The sequence below is a fragment of the Ailuropoda melanoleuca genome, chromosome 1 (genome assembly GCF_002007445.2).
Source record: "Ailuropoda melanoleuca isolate Jingjing chromosome 1, ASM200744v2, whole genome shotgun sequence".
NCBI classification, from domain to species: Eukaryota; Metazoa; Chordata; class Mammalia; order Carnivora; family Ursidae; genus Ailuropoda; species Ailuropoda melanoleuca.
In genome coordinates, this window is record NC_048218.1 from 159,122,845 (window position 1) to 159,141,370 (window position 18,526).

The 18,526-nt window shown below is 45.0% G+C and overlaps 1 protein-coding gene across 1 annotated transcript; it reads right to left on the minus strand.

Moving 5' to 3' along the window:
• Positions 1–2,743: 2,743 nt before the first annotated feature.
• SP8 (Sp8 transcription factor) lies at positions 2,744–17,912 on the minus strand. Its single transcript, XM_034643401.1, has 3 exons — positions 17,790–17,912; positions 11,940–12,179; positions 2,744–6,953 (listed from the first exon to the last, which is right to left on the minus strand). Exons 1-3 carry the CDS (start codon positions 17,910–17,912, stop codon positions 5,541–5,543), a joined length of 1,776 nt encoding a protein of 591 aa, XP_034499292.1. The 3' UTR covers positions 2,744–5,540.
• Between the last annotated feature and the right edge of the window lie 614 nt (positions 17,913–18,526).

Consider the following 18,526-nt stretch of genomic DNA (forward strand, 5'->3'; position numbering starts at 1 on the left):
GGCTCGTCAAGGAGCGGGGAGGAAAGGGGAGGTAGATGTCAGAAAGGCTGGGAAATTCTCCCGGGTTCAAAACCTCCCCCTGAGAAAAAGAGAATGAGGGAAACTTTAGGTAGCCCAGACCTCAGCTAAGAGCCCTGCAAGGAAAGCAGAGGGCGCCTCCGCCGTTCCCTCCCGCGCAGCAAGAAGTGCTTGCCTGAGAAGCAAAGTTAGGGAGTGGGCTTAAAGGAACCCCCCCAGATGGGCTTGAAAGAATGGCTTTAGAACAGCAGTGAAAAGCGGCAGCTTTGAGCGGGCGCTTTATTACTGGCTCTCAATCACCCCAGGCTCTCCTCGCTGTCCCTAGAGCTCTGGAAGCCCCGACAGTCCTTAGGAACCAAAGCTAAATATATAAGGCTGCTTCCTCACCGCCAGGAGACTCTGCAGAAAATTAAATTAAATTAAACACGCGCTCAGGGACCAAAGAAAATAGATTCCCCCCTCCCCCACGCTATAGCAAATCAACACTTCTGCGCACCGGGAATGCAGCGAACTTAAAGAGATGGCCACTGACGCGCATCCCCTTAAACCGCAGCCGCCGAAGCCCAGGATAGCAAGGAATTACCGGCTTTCCTTTAATCCGGAAGCAGGGAACAAATAGGGCGCGCAAGCAAATTCTGAATCTTATTTTTAAACAACAGCAACAATTGTTATAACAAGCAAAGTCCTCAAAAGATGCCACCCAGAGACAGTCCTAACTTAAAAATGAGTACACCATCACTCTACCTCACTCCTTCTCATTCCTTACTTAACACAATTTTCTTTTTTCTAGGTACAGTGATAGAATTAATCTGCTGGGTTACTTTTTAAATAAAGAAAAGCAGGCAACTGTGGAAATCATATTTTTTTAAAAAAGAAAGCGTTGATCATACCTGAGTTTATCTTACGGGTGCCGGGAGAAATAATGCCTGTCTGGACAGAAACATAAAAAGCAGCAGGAATATAAAAACCCCCGTTTCTTCAAAATACCTACATCAAATTAACCCCCCTTTGAGGCTCTTCATATGAAAAATTGAGCAAAATGTAGAACTTCTTTCATTATAGTATCTATCTCCAACACCTTAGGCAACCAGAGAATAATCACATCTACAATTTTGTTCCTCTAAATTTCCTGCCTTAATTTACCAACCTAAAAGGGCATCTGACCTTTGAGCTAATCCTACAAAATAAAATATTAAAATTTAAAGAAATTCCTCCACAGGACTTCTGTAACGTTCCATTCAGTAATCTCACCAAAAATCCGCAGGGAGAGGAAAATGTTGATGGCAGAATTATCGATCTGCCCACTCAGGAGTCCAGTCTCATCACCTGCTTGTCTTTAATTTTTAATTTCAGCATTCGCTCCCCAAGGGAAGCCCAGTTGGGAAGTTATACCAAGATTGGGGTAAGAATAAAGTTGAAGGAAGGCAAAACCATCCAAGAACTTTTTCTAATATCAGTTGATAAGGGAGAGTAACTCATCACATTGGCTTAAATTAAGCTTCTAGCATAAAATATTTTTGTTGATAGTCCAATGTCAACAAGTCACAGGCATGTCTCTAAGATGAAGGAGATCAGAGCGAGAAAGAGAGAGAGAGAGAAATTGAACCAGCAAAGGATAAAGCAAGGCAAGGAAGAAAGTTTGGGGAAGAAATGAGACAGATCCACAGAAATGAGGGTTGAGCCATAGCCCGGTTCCAGTCTCTGGAGGGTGCACTGATAAAGCTGGCCTGACCTCTGGGTCAACAACTAGTTTAACTCTACCTTGATCTGAAGACTGGAAGCTTGTCTCTTGGTTCAAAGTGAGATCCAGCCTTAGGCTTCATTTGTGTGAGCCTTCAGGCACTCTTAAGTGCTTTACCACAGACAAAGCAGAGAGAAATCACAATTTTGCACCTTATCTTCTGTCCTCTGAAAAGAGGATGTTCATCCCCAGAACGGAACCCTGCCCACCCTCCACAAAGTGATTCTAGAAATACTGCTCAATAACCATCAAAACAAAATAAACCAGAGCTAGAAGTGGGAGGAGGAGGGGAAGGAGAAAAGTGAAAGTTTGCAAGCTGTCCCCCTTCAACTACCCCCAAAAGAAATCTTCCAGACAATATCTCTCCTTGTCATTACCCACTTCTGAAATCAAATGTGATTCTGTATGTAATGCAACTTATATTATAAATGTACCAAGCAGCTTTCCTCTTACCTGCCACTACATTTAACTCCTTCAGAGCCGCTTTCTCGAATCCCTCAGCATTGCAACTTTCAATAAAAAAGAAACAACACTTAAACTGTGTTCTGCGTGTTATTCCTAGGAAGAAAGTGACAGAAAGAGACTATTTTACTTTATAAAACCATTATTTAGAGCTATAGTATACCAAAGAATCAGGGCTAACCTTGCTTGCCTAAAACCATGGGGACAGGAGGTCTCAAGTACCTGCAGAGACAACAGGATTAAGGCAGTCTGCTACTTGGGTACAAACTGCACTATTCTAAAATCTTTTATCTCTAATAGTTTTTTTTCTTCTGAGTTTACAATATTCATAGCACTCTGTATTTTCACTTCTGTTGCTATGGATAATAATGACTTTATAGAAATTTCAATGGAAATTTTTCATGTCAAAATGTACACCAAGACTGAACTTGGGGTGGAGAGAATGCGAACAGAAAGAAAGAAGCTAAACTTAGAAGAATCTGAACACACTAACTTTTTATTCAATTTGATTCAAAATAATAATATTAATCTAATAGTGAAATAGTTTGATATAACATCAATCAACATTTAAAGTATTTTATGTTTCAAAGTATGGCTCAAGGAACACTCATTGCTTAAATGCACTTAGACATAACAAGACAATATTTTTTTATTGGCATCATTGACACCTATGAACAATAGCCTAGTAAATAGATTAAGGTTTAACCTTCCTTTTCTTTGGTGGCTGTTTAGAGACTTTAAAAGAACAGATAACTCATTTCAACAGGAATCTACTACTGATATTTACCTCTACATAATCTTTAGCTAAGACATGGAATGCCAAAAACAAGCTTTTGTTAGCTTGACCTCCTCCACCCCCTAACAACAAAAGTTATCCCCAAACCCATGTTTTTATTTTAGATGTATTGATCTACCAATGTAAGGCTTGGCCTTTTAAATACCAAATACAATCAGTGGCCAACAACCTGACTCCTTCTGGAGAGAAGAAGGCAGAACAGGGAAATTTCTTTGAATTGTTTGGTGACTTAGTACAAATTTGAAGAGGTCAGTAAATCCTGATGCTTTGAGCTAAATCTACTGGTAAATAATTAATTACATTTCTTAGACACTATAATCTTAATCTTGGTAAACAGAGAAACACAGCTTTGCCAAATAGGTCATTCCAGCTAAGTAATATCTTAAAGGCAGTTATTTAAATATTATCACAAAAAACAGGGTTATATTTTGTTTAAATTAGACATTTAACTGAAGATAAAATGCAAATGTCCATAGTTAAAAAAGGAAAAAAAAATACAAATTAACTGGCCTAGTCTTTTATCTGAGTTTATTAATACCATTTAAAATATTACAAATAAATCAATTACATCTCATGCATTTAAAATGCAAGTCTAAAATGTTCCAGAGAAAGGCTTTTCATTTCAATGTGAAATATCCAAATTATTTCAACATTACAATGAGCAATTAGTTTGCAGAATCTGCAAACATTTAAATGTAGTGTCAGGAGTGTTTATTAACAGTTAACAATATTACCTTCAGGAAATACACAAAGGCCAAAGTTAGTTGAGTTTCACTTGGACAATTTATTTAATACATGGGTTTTGGCAGACCCAGTTATTATGAAATATAGGAGAACTCTCACTTTAACTATGCCTGAACTGCCAGCAAATGCAAAGAAGTACATGCTCCATTAAATTAAATGTCAACCCACATTTATCAAATATTGTCTTAGTTACAGTTTGATACCTATCTAAATTCATATTCGAGCAAAACTAAGCCCTGAAAGTGCGTTTGTGGCTCTGCACCTCCAGAAGTGAGTTCAAAATACCTGCAGCTCATCAGAACTGCAACAATAACTCTTAATATTTTTTGTGACAAAAAAAAAATCAACTTTACTTCAATATATTTTCAAATATTTACTGGAAGTAATGTACAAGAAAAATACTATACAAAATCGTCTCCTGGACAGCTGCACCTCGCACCCATACACTGGTGGAGTAATAATTAATTGGTAACTAATCTAGAACGATTCTCCAGTTGTACAAACCATCAGGTTCAGATATATTTTACAAAGTTTTTTTTTCCTATTTTCCCTCTTTTGGCATTTAAACTACAGCCTCGTCTTAAATAAACGATAGCTTCTTCACGTGTTTATAAGTTTAAATCTCACAAAAAAAAAAGTTTAACCCTAAGAATCTTCAATGAATTCCAAGAATTTACAGAAATGGATACAATACAAATTGGTGGCTGGACTAGCAAAAAAAGATTGGGAGATTATGCTCCGGAGTGGTGAAAAACGAGGTAGAAAAGGACAAACACGGAGATAGTTAATCTGGTCTCACCGGAAAGGGGTATTTTTGCATAAGAAAAAGACACCTACCCTCACCCCCACCCCCACACCCCATAAGTTAAGTTAATGCAATCAAAATAACTTTGGGATCAACATTAGCAGTTTCCAAAGACAGACTTGTTCACTGCTAGAGGAAAAACTATCTAGAAGGGAAACCAAGTGGAAGGATGCTGTATTTTTTCTTTAGTTTTTTAGTTTAAAAAAATGTTATAAAGATGAAAGAAGGCTGCTGCAGCGATTCACCAGGACTGCCCTTAGCTGAAACTTGAATCGGTTCCACCTCAGGGAACAAAGGAAAAGAGGCAGAGCTGACGTTGGGAGAGCTAACTCTGCAAACTCTGGGTCTCGGGGCCGCCAGACGGGCACCCCCACATAGTTGCTACAGCTCCGCGCAGGGAGAGCAGCGGCACGCAGCAGCCAGGCAGGGCTCTCAAAAGCCGAGACCCCCAAGACTGCAGTTCTCGAACCTAGTTGGCGGCTGCCCCATCAGGGATGCCCTGCCTCCTGCCTTGCCCTCCCCACGGCGCCACTCAACCTTGTTCAACTGAGTTGTTCCCGCTCGTGCGGAGGCCCCCAGTCTCCCAGGCACTAGATTCGTCCAGCTCTACCTCCAGCGACCGCTTCCCTCTAAAAGATACAACCTGGGGATGGCAGAAAGAGGGCGAAGAGAGGACGAAAAATAAAGACCCGGCAAGGCGCCGGTTACAGCTGTATGGGGCTCCGATAGTGTTACCTGGTGGAGATGGGAAAGCCAGGGCCCAGGAGAGCAATGGGTGTTACTTACATGTCCATATCCCCTTTACAAAGTAAAGTCACAAGGTGAGTTAAAAGAGAGAGACAGAGACTGAAAGAGACAGAAAGTGCGAGCAGGATGGAAAGCGGAAAGAGGCTGGAGCAGAGGCCAGGACAGACAGCGCCCAAGTGGACCGGGATGGGAGGGGGTCGAGGAGAAGGGCAGCCGCAGGATGCGCGTCACTCCAGGCCGTTGCGGTGACCGGGCTCCGGGGGCTGCAGCAACTCCGGGGAGTGGCAGGACGGGCTGCCCGCCGCACTATGCTCGCTGTCGGTGTCGCTGCCCTTCTTGCCGCCGCTACCCGAGCCCGCCGAGCCGCCGCCGCCGCCGCCGCTGTGCGTCTTCACGTGCTTGCTGAGGTGGTCGCTGCGCATGAAGCGTTTGTTGCAGACAGGACAGGCAAAGCGTTTCTCGCCCGTGTGGGTCCGCAGGTGCCGCTGCAGCTCGTCGGAGCGCGTGAAGCGCTTGCCGCAGAAGAGCCAGTTGCACACGAAGGGCCGCTCGCCCGTGTGCCAGCGCAGGTGCGCCTTGAGGTGCGACGTCTTGCCGTACACCTTGCCGCAGCCCGGTATGTGGCAGCTGTGCAGGCCCTTGCGCCGCAGGCTGGCCCCGGCTGGGCCCAGCCGCTCCGCCTCCTGGCAGTTGGGGCAGTCGCAGGTGGCGCGACCCGAGTAGCGGCGTGCGGAGGAGCGCGGGGAGCCCCCCAGCGGCGCCGACGGCCCAGCGCTCAGCATGGAGCCCCCAGCGCCGGCCAGCGGCGACGGGGCCGAGTCCGGGTAAGAGCCGGGCAGCACTGGCTTGAAGCCGTCCATGAGGTGCTGCCCGGCGGGGCTAAGCAGGTGCGAGGAGGCGCCGCTGCTGAAGGCCGAGTGGCTCAGGCCCGAATAATCCGAGTTGTAGCCTCCGAGCGGCGAGTGCAGCGAGGTTTGGAGCCCCCCGGCGGCAGGGTGCAGCGAGCCGGGCAGCGCCGCCGCGCCATTCGGGTTCTGCACGTCGATCCAGCCGGCGCCCACGTCCCACCAGCTAGAGGCGCCGGCCGAGCCTACGTCGCCGGCGGCGCCCAGGCCGGGGTGCGAGGGCTTGAACCACGATTCGTATGGGTGCGCCATGCCCACGCGCGGGTAGATGCCCTGCAGCCCGTCCACCGAGGTGTGCACCTTGGAAATGAACACCGGCTGGTGGGAGCCGTCCTGAGAGTGCGCGGAGGAACCGCCGCCGCCGCCGCCGCCCCCTCCGCCGCTACCCCCTGACACACCAGGGGCCTGGAACACCGAATAGTCGTTTGAGAAGGGCGAGCTGGAGGCGGCGGCCGCGGCAGCCGCAGCGGCGGCGGCGGCGCTGCTGGAGGTTAGGGAGAAGGCGCTGGAGCCCGGCNGGGAGGTGGGCAAAAGGCCGGTGGGGGAGGGAGGAAAGAAATGTGCATCAGTCCTCCGGTAGCCTCCAAAACGCCCCACGGCACCCCATCTCTCGTTGCGGCGCGCCGCCACCAACTCACCTGGCTCCCCCAACAGCCCTGGCACCCGGCTGCTTCCTACTCTACGGGAAGGGACAAGTTTGGCTGCCGGCGTCTGATTCCGGAGCAAAGCGCCATGCTAAAGAAGAGTTTGACAAGTATTCTCACCTAAAACAACACTCCCGTGCACACAAGGCCCCAGGCACTTCGAAACAAACAAGCAAGCAAAAAGTCCAGATTGGTAAGGAAGGAAGTTTCCTTTGCCGAGAAGCCTGGGGAAAAACCATTGGATTGCTCTTAAGAGCGCTTCCCCTGTAATCCAGAGAGAGCTTTGAAAATCCTGTTCCGGTCCCCAGAAGACCATGCTGGGTTGTTTCTCCCAGGCCAAAAGAGGTCAAACTAGAGGGCTCGCTCGCTCTTCCTGCTTTTCTTTTTTATTTTCTTTAAAAAAAAAAAAAAGTCTACAATAGTAAAAAGAGAGAGAGACGGGTTCAACGTACCTGCAAGACAAGGCGGGCTGCGGTATTTTTTAAGGGGAAGAGGGAAAATGTGCAGTTTGCTCAGGAGGAAAAACTTGCTCTCTTTACCCCCGAAATCGTCGCACAGAAAATGGACTGGGCGCACGTCTCCCGGGCAGGGAGCGGCCGGGCGCTGCGAGGTGGCTTGTCTAAATGCCCTTAGAACCTTTTCCTGCGCTGAAAAAAGTGACTCTGCCCCCCTCTCCCCCTCTTTCTTTTCTCCAAACTCACTTGTATTTAAAGGGGGGGAAAAAAAAAAAAGCTCTCAATAGAGACTGATAGCCCGTGGCCTGGCCGGGGCGACTTTAACCCCCTCCGATCGGCAATAAAAGGAAACTAATTAAACCAGCAAGAGAAAATCCTGAGACTCACCCCTAGAAGTGAAGTTGCCATCACACAAAAGTGCCCTCCTCCTCTCAGAGGATCTTTTTTATATTGATAAATCAGAGGCAGTGTTTTTTTTAGAGGTGTGCAATACAATGATCAGTTCCGCCCATTCCTCCACAATTGTAGCTCCCTCTCCGGCTTTGAAGTGCCGCGGAGGCGCGGCCAGCCAATCTGCGGCCTCGCCGGGCCGCGCCGCGCGCGCGCCGTGAGGTCATCGGCGCCGCCGCGGGCCGCCGCGGGGGGGTGGGGAGCGGTAGCGGGAGGGGCGCGAGTGACTGCGCGTGTGTTACAAAGCGGTGTGTGAGTGTGTAACAATGTAATTGTGTGCGTGTGTGACCAAGCTGAGGAGAAGACAGTGCAGACCGGGGCGGGGGTAAGGGGCAGGGAATGTGGCAGTGTGGCAGTGTAGCAGTGACAGTGTGGCGGAGGGGGAGGAGGGGAGACGGTGCAGAGAAGGGAGAGGGTGTGATGGGTGACAATATAACCAAGTGTGACAGGAGGGTAGAGGGACAGATCAGTAAAGTGTTGGGGGAAGGGTGTGAGTGTACTGTAGTATAACTGTGAGTGACAAACCTAGGGAGAGAAGGAGGACAGGGCAGTAAAGAGTGAGGGGAGGTGGTGTGTGAGTGTGTTTGGTGTGGAGGGAGGAATAGTAATGTGCGTTTGTGTGTGTGAAAGAGGAGGGAGGGTGGATGCGTGTGTGTGCAGGAGAGGAAGTAGGGAGAGGAAGGCTGTGTGAACGTGTTTGTGTGAGAGGTTGTGTGTGTGCGCGCGCGCGCGAGTGGGCAACAAAGCGGGGGGTGGAGAGTAGGAACAGCGCAGTAAAGTGTACGTACACGGAAAGAAATTGATTTGAAGAGTGAAACTGCGAAGTTGAGTGAGGCTGAGTAAACAGATACTCACAGACGCTGTCTCTGTCGCCAACTTCCTCTGGTTCCTTGTACCTAAATTCTTGAGTGATGTTTTTTAACTTGTTGGACACTGTCACCGCATTTTTGAAGGAAATCGTATTAATACCTACCTATACTTTCGCAGCCCTACAGCGGAAGGGTAGAAACTTCGGGCGGCTGAGTGGTATTTTTAGGGGTGAATTAGGGCGTGTGTGCGCCTGCGTCTATGAGTTGTTACTTTGATTCGGTGGCTTTTTTTCTTTTTTTTTCTTTCCCTCCTGAGATGGGATTCCGCTTTGGAAGTGCAAGTCTCACTCTAGGGAAGGGTGTGTTTGTTCCGCGACGCTGAGTAAATTTCAATACAAAAGGATTAAATAGAGATGGGGGTGAAAGAGTATTGTTTTTTTCTTTGGGGAAAAAAAATGAAGAACGTTTTATGGAATTTAGAAGTTTTCACAAGAAACCTCACTGACACTTTCTGAGAGAAAATGAAGATTTTGACTGAAATCTGTGGGTTTTATTTATCAGAGAATAGAGAGCCCGTTCACAATTCTTGGACTAAATGTATTGTAGGCGTCTGTCTAATGGCGTTTGGGCCAGATAGCTATGAGTATGTGTGCATGCTAATCGATTTAGTTCAAATTCGGTGGGTTTTAGAACTTGCTTCCCATTTGTGTTATTAGTTGCCTTCAGACATATTACAATTTTACTGTCCTCACAAGGGAACATCTTAAACCACAGTAAATACCATACCAGTATAGCAAAAAAGTCCACAGCCTTTCCAGTACCATTGCTTATTTCTTGTTTTTTTTTTAAGTAATTCATAGTTTTAAGCAGTTACCAAAGCTCTCAGAAATCTATTTTTAATGCAGAATTGATTAAAATGTTACTAGCTGGGCAAAGTGTCTTGTTTTGACTGGGGAAATATTTTCATTTTATTGTTTTTGAACCCTCCTCAAGTGTATCAAGGGCTTCTGGAGATGTTAAAAAAGAGAGAGAGAGAGAGAGAGAAATCTTCCTTGGGTTTACCAAACTCCAAAGTCAGGTTGTATCATTTGTGTAAGTTTCACTGAGCAGAGTTGAGGCTGATGTTTGTGGCCTGAGAGTGTGTGTTTCTGACCCCCTTCTAACAGTGTTGGGATATTGACTGTACATCATATCTATTGATTAAAGGGGTAAGGTACATTCTCATACTTTGAAGTAAGCGTGAAGTAAATTAATGAACTGCTTTCTTTCTCTGAAGGCTGACGCTTACCATAAATGTCGTGTTTCTCCCTGCAAGCTACTCTGAATGATTTTAGCGTGTTGAGAAGGCGTGACAGGCCAGCCCAGAAGGAGGAAGGGGTGGGGGAAGGAGGGAACTCCGTTTAACAAATAAAAGAGAATTAACTTCATTGCTTTGGTCTCTTTCTATAATGATATTCATTTTAAGGACCTAATACACAGTTGTTCAAATTTGGGGTTTAATTCTAATCAATACCGTCACCCTCAAAGGTGGGGAAAAAAAGCTTTGAAAGAAGACTCCCTTCTTTGAATAGTTATTTATTTTATCTTTTTATCTTCCTATCTTCTAGAAGGAAGTGAGGCAAGACTATTAAAAAGTTAAATGCTGATTCTGAGAGTAAATAGAAGCATTAACCACTTTTCCTCAAAAAATCTGGAATCAGAAAACTCAGATCATGTGATTACAGTTTTGAGCTCCCTATTTCTAAGATTTTTTATTTGTATAAATTCACTTTAGAATAATATGTAATTCTTCCTATGACAATGGGTGATAACATTGGTGTGGGTTTAATGAACATACTGGATTCCTTGATTTGTATAAGGTTTTGCAGCATTTGGGGATTTTCACAAAGATTTGTACGTGCATCTTTCTTCATTAGGAGATATATAGAGATATAGATGGAGATATACACATATATACATACATACATATATATTCCACTTACCCCATTAAAAAAGTTAGGTGTTTATTTCATATTAGTATTGGTCAAAGGGCATTTTTTCCCTTATACTATGCCCCCTCCGCTTCCCCTCCCCAAAAGAAGTGGTTAGTGTTTGTCAAAAAGCATAAGACAACAGAGTTAAAAAGGAAAAACAAAAAAAATTCCATAATTGACCAAAAATTAAAATACCAATACTCTTGCTTCTGGTTTCAATGAAACTGGTCTTAATGGCAGCTCTTTCTCCACTTTGGAGAAGTGACTCAATCATGTTTGAATCCCCCAGAGGAAGAAACATCTGTAATCCACTGTACATACAACCTGTCCGGAAGAGCATTTCATAACGCATACAGTTCAGTTTACCTTTTGTGATATTGATCATTACTCTTGAGTATTGTGCTATGACAATATAGAGGTTTTGAAGGGAAGGAGGAAGAAATATAGGAAGTGCAGACTTTCTAACATTAAAAGTTTCCCCCACCCCATATCAAGTTGATCGGGCTGGCAAGGAGAGGAGTAGAGAGATATTCTGCCGTTTCTTGCAAACCTGTGGGATTCACTTTCAATAAAGCTAAAATCTATTAGCATTCTGTATGCATCTGCAGCATAAATTTCATTTGAATTTCAAATTTAATAAACCAGGAGGTTTTTAATCATCCCTGGTTTTATTTGTTTGATATTAACATGCTTATTGACCGGGTCTGGTGACCAGTTTGATCATTACAGGACAGCAAAAAGTTAATTAAAACGACCACAGCCCCTTAATCATATCATCTGTCTCATCCATGTCGCTCTCTTTATTACCGGTGATGATGGATAGTCTCCCAGATTAATTTCTCTGTTTCTTCGATTTGGACAACAGCTTTTGGGACCTAATTTACATCCTGGGAACAACTTGCTCAAGTATATCTAACACCTTGCAGCTACAATATACATCAACATCCCCTTAGATGGAGTGAAGAACGGGGGCTTTTTTGCAGGCGGGTCTGAAGACTAATCAATGCTGCGATCTGGACCTCTTACGCTTTCACAGCCAGAGAAATAAAAGGTCCTAAAAGCAAATTAGAGGCCTCCATCCTTGCTTTTCCTTTTCAGGGAGTGGGGAGTGAAATATGCCTCCCCTGTTTGGTTAAGTAGATTAAAATGTGTAGATACAACGACAAGTAAATAAAACCATTTGTAACCATTAAGTACAATTAGGGATTTATAGTGGAAAACATCAAAGTTATCCAGGCTTTCAAGTGTCCGGCAACACATCTACACCAAATACGGTTTTTGGACTAAGTGTGGTCTGGTATACACACAGCGCTGAAAAAGCCTGAAGAAAAAAGAAAAGAAAAGAATGCACATGAACTACTGCATATAGGCGCGTACCTCTGTTGGGTACGTTTAAACCGGGCTCTTCGCATCTCGGTTTCCGGAGCGTTGGCAGGGACGCGCAAGCTCTGGAAGCTGATCGGCCGGTGCCCGCGGCGGACCGAGTGAACGTGGAGCGGGCCGCAAGTGTCTTCCGAAATGGGAAGACAGCCCCCAATCCCTGACCACTGTGAGGGGACCTTGCGCGGACGTGCTGGCTACTAACTAAAGCGTGAAGAGGGATGGTGAGGCAGCCGAGCGCCGGCGCCGGCTGCAGGGAGGAGCGGGCTGGGCCAGGTTGGGGGCTATCTCGTGGTTGGGAGCTCTCTGGTCAAAGTTACTTTTCCTGCTGAACAGAAAACCTGGCCAGGCGTGAACCTGTGGATTCCAGAGGGGTGCCCTTTTGCTGTCCACTCCTGCTTTTGGGCGGCTTTACTAGGAAGTTGCCTAACATTTCCTGGGAAGGGAGGTAATAAAAGCTCCTCGCTGGTGGCAGATTGTTGAACCGTAGGTGGGAAGGATCAGTCGTCCAGAGCCCAGAGAGGGCTGTATTTTCCTGATTGGAAAATGGGAACTTCTACGCTGAACAATAGCCCCTATTAGTGAGGTTATTCGGTTTCAAACTGTCCGGCCACATTTACAGCCGAGTCCTTACTTTCCTGGGACTGCTTAATTGGATGTATTTGTTGACCACAGTGAAGCAATGGTCACTCTTCACCTACTTGCATAGGATCTCCTGGTGGATGCAAAGCATTGCCTTGGTGACTCCTTTTGAATAAATGGGACCACTTGAGAAAACATTCCATATTTTTTCTTAACTGACTCGATATTTTTCTTCTGTGTCACACTGCTTAATAATTTTTTTCTTCTCTGCCACTTCAAAACATTCAAAAGTTAGCAATGGTTTAATTAAAAGAGATTTACTCATCTAACTTAGGATATTACATACTTTAGCTTTAGCGTTCAAATAGCATATATTCAGAAGACAAGGAGGACTTTTCCCATGTATCAATCATATGAATATGTAGGTAAGTTCATTGGTAGGAAAATATGAAGATATTCACCAAGATAGGTATTTCTTCCTATATCAAGGGAATAAAAAAATCTTATTTCCTTATTTGTTGTCTACATGCATAATGTTCACATTCTCATAGTATGTTGATATGATTGTGTGCTAGTTTTACAGGCAGGCATGTACTCTATGGTATATTTCATAGTCATCTCTCTGCCAGCCCACAGATGAAGTTGATAATTCTACAGCACTTCTATTCCTCCTTCATCATGTAAATGAAGGATACACACATGCGGAAAAGAGTTTGCTCATTTCGGGCGAATGGGGTGTGTGTGTGTGCGTGTATGTGTATTTTTGTTGTGCAAGGCAAGGAAGAGAGGCTTAGACGTTCAAACGAGTTTGTCCTTGATTTTTTTTTTCCTGGAATGGATTTGTTTCAGCTGTTTTCTCTTTTGGTATTATATATCACTTTCTCACAGCTAACATGCAGAGTTAAAAACTACTAAATTCTTATCCTCAACATTATTGATTTCTTTTCATTCTGTTCTGTTACTAGAGGAGGTAATGCTCCCAGATTACCTCGTGGTCTCCTCCAGACGGTTGACAATTGCAATCGTAGTTTCGGGAAGATAAATGTTACTTTGGGAATTGTGCTTAATTACAAATAATCTAGGAGCTGCACTGGTCTCTGGGTTTAACCACACATGTGTTCAAACCATTGTACAAGGTTTACAATTGGGTGATATTTATGAAAGAGGATGCAGTTCGTTTTTCTAAAATCATGGGATAAACTAGGATGCTCCCACATGGGGTTTGTCAACAGACCTTCAGAGATAAAAGACCCAAACAACACCAGCAACAAGAAGTGTGGAACCTCAGAGTACTTGAAGCCTTAAGAAAAAAAAAAAACCCACTGGGTTTACCTTCAGGTCAATTTTATTAAAGTAAAAACCTGAAAATAAACCATTCTTTGTTGAATTCTTAAAATCTCTTAAGTAAATCCATTTTTCTGTAGAGAGCATTTTTGAACTCACATATCCTGATTTTCTTCTCTTTTTTTTTCTGTCAGAAGTCTTGTAGATTTTCCCTGAAATAGCCCAATGGTTATTTTTTACAGTTCCTCTTGTAACTCAGCTGCTACCTTTGTGTGTCTGATTCTTTGCTTATATGGCAGCTCAATTAGTGTTGTTTGTGTGTGTGTGCTCGCTTTTTTTCTAATAGTCTTATTAACAAGAAAAAAGGTGGCGAACAGGTTATTCTCTTAACCTGACCTGGCTGTAAGAGTAAGATGAGCAGCACTGAACAGATGTCCCCATTTAAGCCGTTCTTTTCCCACATGCCTGCTGGATATTGCAGGCGCGCAGGAAGCTCGCTTCAAACCTGGCCCATTTCAGGCCATAATGGCCACGTTATTTCGGCCCAGTGAACACGAACAAAATCGCGTGCTTTAGAATCATTCGACTCCGAGTCCAGGAAAAGCAGGGGGTGTGGTGGCAGTGGGGGTGGCTAGGGAGGGGTGTGTATGGGGGGGGGGAGCCGATTTCATCTCGGATCGCAGGAAGAGAACTTGCTCAAAAGAATTTTTCCCCAGCAAATATGGTATAATTTACAGCGCAACTTAATAATCCAAGGGGCAATGCAAAAGCCCTTTGCGTTGTAAACCGCTTCTAATTACCTGCCAGAGCAATTAGCTGACTATCACGAAGAAATTAGATCGCTCAATGTAGCATAAATAATGCGAATAATTTTGTAAGAAGAATGGAAAGCGAGACCTGGTGTTTCTTTATAAGGAAATAACACCTCGTACTGTACGAGCCCTCCATGAACACATATTAATGTCTAGGCATGCATGGCAATGAGTCCGAGCAGGAGCCCTCTGGCTGTGGTTCAGCACTTTTTCCGTTTACGTATGCGGGGTGAAAGTCGGCTTCCAGGCATTCGATCTCCAGCCTTCCAGCTCACAGTAATTAACACATAGCGACTTCAATGGGAAAACCTGTTTTCCAGATGATTTTTACAATGCAGCTTTATGTCTCATTTGGCAGTTTAAATAGCTGGAGTTGTTTTCTGGCTTCATCTCTACTATCATCTGTTGAGCATATTTTACTTAGAATATTGAATCCCACCCAAAACTTGGGTGCAGGCTTTTGCTAACTTTTTTTTTTTTCCCCTTAAGAAGTGGTGTTATCAGAAGCCACTTTGAGGACACTAGGGTAAAGAATTCTTGTGGGGATATGAACGATATGTTTTCCTGAATGAGGCTGCACAACATATTGGGATATTTTTGTGTGCTTCAACTTTATTTAAAAATCTGCCTCAGTTATATTTAACTCGTTTCTCTTGATGAGTGTTTCTTATAGGGGGATTCAGATAGTGAGTCCACACATTTCTTAGCAAAGAATTTTAAGAGTAAAGCGAAAACCTAATTCTGGAGGAAAGCTGACAGTGCAGTTAGGTCTGATAACACTATCAGGCTCTTTGAAATTTACTGGGTTTGTAAATTACAAATGAGAAGACAGCTTCGAAAGATGTTTGGAAAACGAGTATGAGCGCCGACACCCATCCACCCACCCACCCACACTCTGCTGCTCACAGGTCCACGTTTTCAGGTGCCGCCAAAGTGAAGGGAGTCACGGGGCCCCCCCGCTTATCCTCGTAAACGAGATGGGTCACACATTTGGGTCAAGTTGAATTAGCCCGGAGAGTTTCCGTGGTAATCGAACTGGACGTCTCTATTGGTCACAGCGAAGGGGCGTCGTGTGAATCCGTCATTTGCCTGGTCCAGCACATTCGCCGGGCTGTGTACAGCCCCCCACAGCCCTAGTAGTTTAGGGTTAGCGCCCTCACATCCCCACAACCCGCTCATCCCTACACATCAAAAGCTTTGCGCCAGGTCATTTTTGACCATCTTTCACTACCGATTTCAGTGAGTTTTGCGGGACTTAGCGATGGTCTTGGTCGGACCCGCGGCTCACGCCCAGTTTCCGCCACCTGGAAGACAGAGTCGATTTTACTGGTGACTGGAGAGTTCTAGATGGAAACGGAAGGAAAGGCAGTGATAAATTTCACCACCCCAGGCTACAGATGGGATTAGTGCTCTTCATGGCGTCAAGTCTATGCAGTCCTTCTTCCCTATTAAACAGGAGCTAGCCACCTTAACCCCGGCAGCTCAGGGTTTCTGGGCTAGGGAACAGGAAATAAAGATACATACAGGGGGGCCCACTTACCAGATTCCGCCCCCACTTCAGAATGTGTTAGAAATAAAATATCTATATCAACTCTAGAAAATTCATGACGTGATGTGCTAAACACTGGGTTCAAGGGCATCTTCCTTACCCAGCAGGAAGACCCCTTCCAAACCCTAACAGAAGAGCCCATCTCCACGGAACAGGGAATGTGGTTTTAAAGCTTGACAAGTGTTCACTCATGTTCTCAGCAGAGGTTACTTTTTGAGAGGAAATAAAATCTTTATTCTTGCTTATGCATTCTGGAAAAGTAAAAAAGGCTGTTCAGATAACAAGAACGCAAGTTTCCTCAGTTGTCTCACCCAAAAAATTCCAACTTACTGAATGGTTTCGCAGATCCATTTCTTTCGAACACTTAGCATCACTCCTCCTCCTTCTCCCCACGTTGCCTCGATGATTTCTCCATCTTAAATAACAAGGACCCTGCTGGCCGCCAAAGAAGGCTGCCACATTTTGATTCAAAACAAGGGCCAAGATTGCAAAACTGAAAGTATAGAAGAGATCAAACTCTTTCCTCTTGAAGTGTCTGCACGTACCCTGCGGTAGCCTCCATAGTCCCCTCTTTCCCTCTCCTCCATCTTTACTGAAAGGTTTCTTTCCTAATTTTTTGCAATGTTTCTTAAGGTAAAAGAAATAAGCTGAACTCATTATTGCCATGTCTGTAATTGCTCTAAAAACATTTTTCAGTTCAGTCTCCTAAGGCAAACACATTGGTCTTCAACCAACACTGAAGAAAGCAAACATTGGAAGAACCAAAGCCCATGACTTTGGAGTCTACACTCGGCATTTACCACCCTCAAGTGAAATGACCCTCACCTTCAAAAGGGCAGCTATTAACAACAGAAAGTTCTCATTTTTCTGTGGATGGTGCTTCAAGTAGTTTTCGAGATTACACCTATCCTAATTTAGGCATAATCCCCCCACTTCCCATATACCCCTTGAAGCTAGAAAAAGCAGTTGTTGCAAACCCAGACCATTTGACTAGTACTGTCCAAGGTCAGTTTATTTGAAGCTTTCCGGATAAAAATGTTAGGACTAATGAACCCACTTCAAACCTTTTTCTGCTTTGGTTCAAGTTCTCTAAGCTCCGAGAACAAAATGAAGACAAAAACGATTCCTGCAATTTTGTCATACTTACCAAATGGGACTCTAAGAAGAGGTGTGTAGCAAACTAATAAGAGCCAAAGCTAAGCCAAAAGAAGTATTGTTTGTTGTTGCTAAAAGACACCTGAACTATCGATTTTATTGATTGACTGGTATTAGGGCAGTAAAGAGTGTTTTGCTCAATTTGTGTTTTAATAGATCTTAGATTTAACCGAAAATTGGCCAATTAATATATGGTATTTAAAATTTCAAAACAAGCCTTAGGTATTCACGACCAGTTTTATTAGGAGATTTTGCTGTTGATTTACCAACTAAGTCAAACTACTTTTTTTTCTTAACTTAAGCTTGGGTGATTCGAATTTCCTCTCCTTTAGTTACCTAAGACTTAAGAACAGAAGTTCCAAAACAGTTAGAAATAGGTGGGAAAATTGTAGGTTTACACGTCTGGCGGGAGGAAATTAAAAGGCCTGGTGTGTCCCAGTCCATAACTCAGTTGGAGGGGAGAACCTTGCCGACCGACTGTGTCAAACGGGATGGGCTCGCTGAGACCGCAGTGGACACAGGAAGCCTCGAAGATCCGCGCTTTCCCGCGATTAATTGTCCTGGCAACTTGGGAGGTGCTCCCGTTTTGGGTTTCACGCATATTCGGGGTGTTTCGCTCTATAGAGTTTACCATTGATCTTATGTCCCTTTTCTGTGCTATGGCTACCTAAGGAATGAGGTCAGGAGACTGGCAACGAAAAACTCTATGTTACAGCCGAAGGGTGGGGTGGGGGCATAGAAGAAAGGCTCCCGCCTCACATCAGCCTGCAATAGTGGCAACCGCCCAGGAGCCGAAGCTTCCCGAGAAGTCAGTTTAATTAATATCCCGTCCTCGGGAAAACTAGAAGAGAAGGTGAGTAGTGGACAACTCCCCCCCCCGCCCCCCCGTCGCAGGATCGGAAAGAAATGAGTGACGGTTGTCTTGTGTAGCAGTCAGGGAGTCCTTCCAAACCGGGGGCCGTCGGGCTTCCAGGCAGTCTTCCGGGAGCCTGGAGTGGGGATCTCCGACAGCTCCGCAGATAGTTTCCGTACCCAGCAGTCACAATATTGGCACTCCCCTTTCTTCCCGGCTCTCCACTCCCTCCCCTTCCTACCGTCTTCCCCTCGCCCCACCCGCGAACGCCGGCCTTCCCAGGGCCCGCTCGCCCTCCACCGTCGGCCTAGCGCGCAGGCCCGCGCCGCCTCGAACCTTCCGGGCCCGGGCGCAGGCCGCCC